This window comes from Rhinopithecus roxellana, chromosome 14 (genome assembly GCF_007565055.1).
Source record: "Rhinopithecus roxellana isolate Shanxi Qingling chromosome 14, ASM756505v1, whole genome shotgun sequence".
Classification (NCBI taxonomy): domain Eukaryota; kingdom Metazoa; phylum Chordata; class Mammalia; order Primates; family Cercopithecidae; genus Rhinopithecus; species Rhinopithecus roxellana.
Genome location: NC_044562.1, coordinates 33,550,878 through 33,559,189, shown reverse-complemented (window position 1 = coordinate 33,559,189; position 8,312 = coordinate 33,550,878). Strand labels below are relative to the sequence as shown.

At 44.2% G+C, this 8,312-nt stretch overlaps 1 protein-coding gene across 1 annotated transcript in view; it reads left to right on the top strand.

Annotated features, from left to right (window-relative positions):
* Positions 1–3,837: 3,837 nt before the first annotated feature.
* XRCC5 (X-ray repair cross complementing 5) overlaps positions 3,838–8,312 on the top strand; it is a 98,805-nt gene continuing 94,330 nt past the window's right edge. The window contains exons 1-2 of the mRNA XM_010362320.2: positions 3,838–4,014; positions 8,178–8,291. Coding sequence (XP_010360622.1) covers positions 3,994–4,014; positions 8,178–8,291 — 135 coding nt within the window. The 5' untranslated portion in view covers positions 3,838–3,993. The remainder of the gene's footprint in view (positions 4,015–8,177; positions 8,292–8,312) is intronic.

Here is an 8,312-nt window from a genome sequence, read left to right as displayed (position 1 = left end):
CATAACAGACTTGGGTTGTCATAACAGATAATACCATGGACTAGGTAGCTTAAATGACAGAAATTAATTTTCTCACAGTTCTAGAGGCTGGGGGGATCTCTTCTTGGGTTGCAAGTGGCTGTCTTCTCATTCTGTGTTCACATGACCTCTTTGTGTGCGTGGGGAGAGAGGCAGAGGCAGAGAGAGAGAGAGAGCGTGAGAAAGAGAGAGTTCTAGCATCTCTTAGGCTCTTGTTTCTTTTCACAGAAGCACTAATTCCATCAGGAGGGCCACTCTCATGACCTAAATCTGATCATCTCCCAAAGGCCTCATCTCCAAATATCATCACAATGGGGGTTAGAATCTCAACATATGAATTCTGGGGAGACACACTCAGTCCATAATAGGGCTCCTTCGTGTGGCTATGTTGGGCTTTCACAGCATGGCAGACTTCATACATGGTATCTGGGTTCACCAGGGTGCAAAAGACAAATCTGCCAGGTATTCTAAAGGCTTCAGCCCAGAACTGTCTACTGTCACTTCTGACACATTTTACTGGTTATAGCAGGTCATAAGGCCTGTCCAGATTCAAGGGGAAGGAAATACATAAGGGTGTGAATGCTGGGAGGCATGGCTCACAGGGATCACCAAAATAACATTTTGTCATTCCCCATCTCTACTAAAAATACAAAAATTAGTCGGGCACAGTGGTGGGTACCTGTAATCCCAGCTACTTGGGAGGCTGAGGCAGGAAAATCGCTTGAGCCTGGTGGGTGGTGGGAGCAGCGGAGGTTAGCAGTGAGCCGAGATCATGCCACTGCACTCCAGGCTGGGTGCAGAGTGAGACTCTGTCTCAAAGAAAAAAAAAAAGAAAAAGAAAAAGAGGATATCAGGGTACATTATATCCAACTGTTGATAAGTTGTTACATAAGTCCCACCAATTCACAATTTAATATCATATACTCTACACACTCACATTTTCAGTATTTCACAGCACATTAACAAAATTATCAGGAAAATTGAACTAGCATAACCAAAGATGTTACAGAGTGCACCCAATTTTGACATGGATAGTAACGTGATCAAGGAATGGTTTTCTTCAGGAAACAATTCTAAACAACCATGAAAATAGAAGTTATTAAAAATTTTTTAAGACACATTAAATGCATGACTGTGGTTCTATATTGCCATTTAGTAGGCTTTGTACTATAGGAAATAAAATACTCTCTCTCTAGGGAATGTTAAACTGACTTCCAAGACAGTGAAAGCCTCCCATTATTCACTATTCCACTGTTTGCTGGTTGTACCAAACAACAAACAAGTGAATTATTTCACCTTTTAAAAGCTACACTTTAAAAATGGGATGAAGTAGGTGGGATTCCCTCCTTCTTAAAAATGTTTCAGCCGGGCGCAGTGGCTCACGCCTGTAATCCCAGCACTTTGGGAGGTCGAGGTGGGCAGATCACCTGAGGTCGGGAGTTTGAGACCAGCCTGACCAACATGGAGAAACCCCATTTTTACTAAAAATACAAAATTAGTCGGGCATGGTGGCGCATGTCTGTAATCCCAGCTACTTGTGAGGCTGAGGCAGGAGAATCACTTGAACCCAGGAGGCAGAGGTTGCGGTAAGCAGAATTCGAACCTCTGCACTCCAGCTTGGGCAACAAGAGTGAAACTCCTTTTCAAAAAAAAAAACTTTCTAGGGCTACTAAAAAACTTGCATTTAAAAATAGTCGATAAAAATATTCCTTATCAAAATAGTTGATAAAAATATTTCTCTGAGGCCAAGTGCAGTCGCTCACACCTGTAATCCCAGCACTTTGGGGGGCTGAGGTGGGAGGATGGCTTGATCCCAGGAGTTCAAGACCAGGCTGGGCAACATAGGAAGTCCCCACCTCCACACACACAAAAAACCCCACAAAAATTAGCTGGGCTTGGCGGCACACACCTGTGGTCCCAGTTACTTGGGAGACTGAAGTAAGTGAATCGCTTGAGTCCAGGGGTTCTAGGCTGCAGTGAGCTACGACTGTGCTATTGGACTCCAGCCTGGGCGGGGTGAGACCCTGTCTCTTTCTTTTTCTCTCTCTCTCTAGCTCTGGATTGTACAAGAAGGGAGACAAGGACCACTGATAAGATATGGTATGTGATACCAATCAGATTCGGCTTCTTTCTGTCCTGCTTCTCCAGAGGCTGAATTCTCCTTGTTTTAGTTTCACCGTTTTCCACAGGGAAATCTTTTATTTCCCTGTTAGCCACTTGGCCTGTTTGCCCTTTGCTCCCATTTTCCCTTGTTTGCTTGTCTGAAAATTTATGCTGTCCTGCTGCCTTCGTTGGGCTTCCTTTCCCCTTTTGCTGGAGCAGATTTAGCTGACAGCGTCGCAGATCTTTACCGCCCCTTCTGCTGAGCTGATCTTTCTCTCAGGAATCTTACCCGCAGGGAAGGGCGAGTGTCTGTGCCTGCCTGCCTGCCTGCCGGCCGCAGCCCGCGTAAAGCTGAGCGGCCAGGGCACTGCTGTTCCTTAAAAGTATTATTCAAAATAATTATTTCAGCTTTTAAATAACTCCTTGAGTTTGAATCAAAAGCTGGAAGAGCCGGATCTCTATGTGCACGTCTGAAAATGTCTGACTCTACATTCTAGAGGTTTCAATATATTTATAATTTTGGCTCATAGATTCTCCACATCTTTTCAGCTTCGATTCTTGGTTTTCCCAGAAACAATTTTCAAGCAGGAGAGAATATTGATTGGACTTGATTTTCTCAATTTGGGCAGAGGTTTGCAGACACTGCAGGTTGCCAGACCCTTCGTCCAGCCACCTGTCAACCGGGTGTCATTTGGTACAGAAAGCACTCATTTCTATGCAAGATACTGCTTGGGCCTGCCTCCCTCAAATGGGTAGGGGCTGCGGGCTGGACAGAGGGCTCGTAGTCAAGTAAAGCACTGTGATGACGGCTGCTATTTCTATAATATCTCCCTAGACTTGTCTCCTAAATGAAACCTCGACTCCTCCCTTTCAAGCTGCAGCCACTGCTAACTACTGAGAGAGCCTTAGATAACGTTTCATGCCTCCAGGCGTTTGTGCATCCCATTTTCTCTGGAAGAATTTACTTTTTACTTTTGTGCTCCTGGGGAAGTCCTAGCTTCTTCCCCAGTTGGTTCTAAGTTTATCACATCGGTGAAGTGTTTCATTATCACACATTTTAGAAGAAACTTTTCTGCATTCATACTCAAGAAAATGTAACTCCAAAATAACCAAAAATAAAATAAAAAGTAGAAAAAGGCCGGGCGCGGTGGCTCACGCCTGTAATCCCAGCTCTCAGGGAGGCAGAGGCGGGAGGATAGCTTGAGCCCAGGAGTTCGAGACCTGCCTGGGTAATACAGCGAGACCCCGTTCTCCACAAAAAGGAAAAAAAAAAAAAAAAGACAAAAAAAAAAAGTAGAAAAAAACCCACAAATGATAAGAGAACAAAAAATCAAAAGTTAAAAAAATAAATGAAAAAATGAAATTAAAAAAAGGAAAAAAGATTTTTTTAAAAAGTAGAAAAAAGAAAAGAAAATCTAACTCCACAGCTCTGACACAAAATGACGTAGGTGTTTTTCTCAATGAGAGAAAAGGGAAGTGAATCTTTAAGTGATCAAGCGAATCGTTAAGTAAATTTGTCGTACTAGCGTTTCAAAAGGCTCAAGGACCACACGCTCCCGAATAGGGCGGAATGGAGGGAATCTGCGCATGCTCGGCGGGAATCTGCGCATACTCGGCGGGAATCTGCGCATGCTCGGCGGGAATCTGCGCATACTCGGCGGGAATCTGCGCAAGCTCGGGGGGAGTCTGCGCAAGCTCGGCGGGAATCTGCGCATGCTCAGAGCTGCGGGGCACGGTTTCCCCGCCCCTTTCAGGCCTAGCAGGAAGCGAAGCGGCTCTTCCCGCTATCTGCCGCTAGTCCACCGGAAGCGAGTTGGGAGACGGCAGGTTCCCGCCCGGAAGAAGCGACCAAAGCGCCTGAGGACCGGCAACATGGTGCGGTCGGGGAATAAGGTATAAAGAAAGCCGTGGGCTTGGGCCTTACCCTTGCGGGGGGATCCGGAGAGGGTGGTTCGGAAGCGAGAATCGTGGGATCACGGCCATGCCAAAGAATGGGGCAAGAGAAGATCATGGTGGTGGGCTCAGTCAGGAGGGCCGGGACCGAGGGATGCGCTATGAGAAAAACTGGGGATTTGGGGTTCCAAGACCTGAATTTGAGCCTCACTGACTCCACCTCTTACACTACCCACCCATCCCATCCCTTTTCTCCCTCTCTATCTGCTCTTTGTCTCACCTCCCTCCCCACCCGCCTCCCCCTCTCTCTCCCTTTATCCCATTCCACTCCTTAACCCCACTTCCTCTATTACTTCTGACCCTGGGTTCTTAAGATCTCTATGAGAATGAAAATTAGCTGTGATAAAGCAACTATCCCACAGGGCTTGTTGTAAAACTTAAGAGGGGGACTATCAGTGACTAAAATAACTTAAAATGCAAAGTGTCGTATTATTACCTTTATAATAACGTAATATCCCGCATTTATTGAAAGCCTACTCTGTGAGGGACGGATGTAAACCTTTTATTCCTATCTCATTTAATCTTCACAACCCCTTGAAGTGAAAACTACCCCCATTTTGCAAGTGGGAAAATCGAGGAATAAAGAACTGTGGGCTTTTAGTGGTGAAATCCGGATTTGAATCGAAGCAGTCTGGTTTCAGGGCCCTGGAGAACCCCTGTGTTGCTAGAAATCTATGACCGTTGGTGTCCCAGATCAATAACAGAAATTACAATGAATTTTAAAGTGATTTTTTTTTTCAACATAAAAGAGTGGTAGTTGTCTCTGAAGGGTCACTAGAGGGAGATGTGGTTCCAGAGATTAATGAATTCATTCCCTACAGATAAACAAGAAACGAGTTTGAGCACTCGTCATTGAGAAATGTTGATTAAAACGATCATGAGCTTTTAATAATGCCACTCACCTCCTTTGTTCCTCCTCCTTCAGCTCCTGAAAACTTTGTAGCTCTAGTGGAGGAGCTGTTTGTGGCAGATGGACTGGAAGTAAAATTCTAACAGCCTGTATTGCTTTGGTATAGAAATGAAGAGTTGCTATGCTGCCCAGTTTCTCTTTCTCAGTTTTCTTACTGCTGCCAGATAGGAACTCGGATATATAGACCATTCTGCTTCCAGACAAGAAGTTCCATATTTGAAAACCTTTGATGGCATTTTCTGCATACCTAATTCATGACAAAGTGCTTTAGTCTGCTATAGAGTTTTCTGGTTTAAAAGTAGCTTTTCTGGATGTGTATCAAATAAGTGCAACAGCATATTTTGTGACTCAAGTTTTTTTAGGTTATTATGCCCCAGGCATTGAAACTGGGATGTACATTTTACTGTTCTCAAAGGAATTTTGTGGTTTATTAGCACCTTTTTTTTTTCAAATTATCTATTTTTACTTCAGAAATCTCTTAATATGAGTGCATTGTGTTGTTTGTAAACTAGTGAAAAATAATCTTTCTTTTTCATATGTTGCCTGAGATACAACAACATTTAGAAATCATCTATAACTTTCCTGATAGAAATTCATTCGGGTTTTTAAAACATTTCTAGGGTTAAGAGGTCACTTAAAAAAGAGTAATTTCTGGCCGGGCGCGGTGGCTCAAGCCTGTAATCCCAGCACTTTGGGAGGCCGAGGCGGGCGGATCACGAGGTCAGGAGATCGAGACCATCCTGGCTAACACGGTGAAACCCCGTCTCTACTAAAAAAATACAAAAAACTAGCCGGGCGAGGTGGCGGGCGCCTGTAGTCCCAGCTACTCGGGAGGCTGAGGCAGGAGAATGGCGTAAACCCGGGAGGCGGAGTTTGCAGTGAGCTGAGATCTGGCCACTGCACTCCAGCCTGGGTGACAGAGTGAGACTCCTTCTCAAAAAAAAAAAAAAAAAAGAATAATTTCTTTATTGATCACTTCTAAATGTTATTTTTTATCCCGTGTATGGAGTTTCACCAATTTCCCTGTAACTTCCATCTGTTGATCCTGTTGTTTTTCTTGCAGACCAATCCTTTTATACAACAGCTGTCAAATATCTTGGGGGAGGCCAGACACGGTGGCCCATGCCTATAATCCTAGCACTTTGGGAGGCGGAGGTGGGAGGATTGCTTAAGCCGAGGAATTCGAGACCAGCCTGGGCAACACAGTGAGACCCCATCTCTACAAAAAAGAAAAATTTAAGAATTAGCTGGGCATGGTGGGGTGAAACTGTGGTCCCAGCTATTTGGAAGGCTGAGGTAACAGGATCGCTTGAGCCCTGGAGATGGAGGCAGCAGTGAGCCATGATCACGCCACTGGACTCCAGCCTGGGTGACAGACCATGTCTCAAAAAAAAAGGGAAAAAAGGCCGGGCGCAGTGGCTCAAGCCTGTAATCCCAGCACTTTGGGAGGCCGAGACGGGCGGATCACGAGGTCAGGAGATCGAGACCATCCTGGCTAATACGGTGAAACCCCGTCTCTACTAAAAAATACAAAAAACTAGCCGGGCGAGATGGTGGGCGCCTGTAGTCCCAGCTACTCGGGAGGCTGAGACAGGAGAATGGCGTGAACCCGGGAGGCGGAGCTTGCAGTGAGCTGAGAGCTGGCCACTGCACTCCAGCCTGGGTGGCAGAGCAAGACTCCGTCTCAAAAAAAAAAAAAAAAAAAAAGGGGGAAAAGATGGGGAGGAAGACTATTATGTTTCCTTTAATCTTCTCATCTGGCTTAAATATCTAGTTTTTTCCTACTGTTCTTTACATCATATATTCTTCAGATTCTTCCCTAACCTTCTCGTTTCATGTTCATTTGTAATTAATTTTCCTGGTAAGATGTTAGCCCAGAACTGCTCACAGTTTGTTTGATCAGTACAAAGCACTGCTGGGACTATCAGTGAGAGTCAAGGAATGTTAACTCCAGAAAGGACCTTAAACCTCATCTAGTCCAACAGTTCCCTACGTTTTAGTATTGTTAACAGTGAGATTAAGTGACATTCCCAAGGACTCAGAACTAATGGATAGGAGAGGTGGGACTAGATCCCAGGTCTCCCGATTGCTATTATCTTTTTTCACCGGAAAACCCTTCTTTTCTCTTTTCGAATTCACTACACTGTTGATACAGACCAACGTATTTAGGCGATGAAGTAAGATAGGTGCAGGGAATGTGGTGCAGAAAACATTTCACATTGTTGATTGATTTTATAACTCATACTGAAATTGTGAGTTGCCATCAGTCCAGGTCTCTTCCAGCTTGTATTCAGGTAAACTTTGGAAGCCAGGTATAAATAACTTTACATGTATTGCATTTAGTTTATGTTTCTCTTGTTTTCTTAGTCTCCTACATACGTGATTGCTATGTAGTGGTTTGTGCCTTAGCTTATGTGATTCCCTCTGTCTGTAACTTCCTTGTTCACATGATTGACTCCTCCTCATTAAGACTCACCGAAGGAAGTCCACATTCAGGAAGCCTTTTCTGCCCCCTTACCGCTCTGGTAATCCCCTCCACCAGTCTTGAGTGGATGCTCCTCTTGTGTGTCTCAGTGCCCAGTGCATACTTCTATCATGGAACCTTGTTCTGGTATTATTTGTTGTCTGTCTGTGTCCTTTACCAGAATAGATTTGGTGTCTTTATTTTAGATCATGGGTTTACAGACTGACTCAAATTGTCAGGGTCTACCTCTTAGCATAAATCTAGATTCTAGCAGTTACTTGTAACAAAAATGCTTCATAGCAAATTATGCTCCAAATCAGTGACTTACAATGAAAACATCTGTTCTCATGTTTGTAGGTCTACAGATCAGCCTCAGTTTGTCTGATGCATACTGGGCATAACTGGGTTTAACTCTGGCCTGCAGGTTGGCGTCATATCTACTCATCATGGATTTATTCTGGGGCTCAGGCCAAAGGAGTGGCAGCTATCTGGAGCATGTTGCTCTCAGGGTAGAAACTTCTGTAGCTTTTAAAAAGTACCAGGATTATTTAAGGGTTTTCTGTAGTGAAAATGTATATGTCTTACAAACATTCTTATGTAGAACATATCCCTTTCTCACATCTTTCCTAAATAGTGATACAGGTTCGTGAATACAATAAGCAAGGGACATTCTGACAGTCTTTTCTCATGACTTCTTTTCTCAAACACTCTTTGGAACTTTGTTTTCAGGCAGCTGTTGTGCTGTGTATGGATGTGGGCTTTACCATGAGTAACTCCATTCCTGGTGTAGAATCCCCATTTGAACAAGCAAAGAAGGTGATAACCATGTTTGTCCAGCGACAGGTAAGTTTCAGATTGACACTG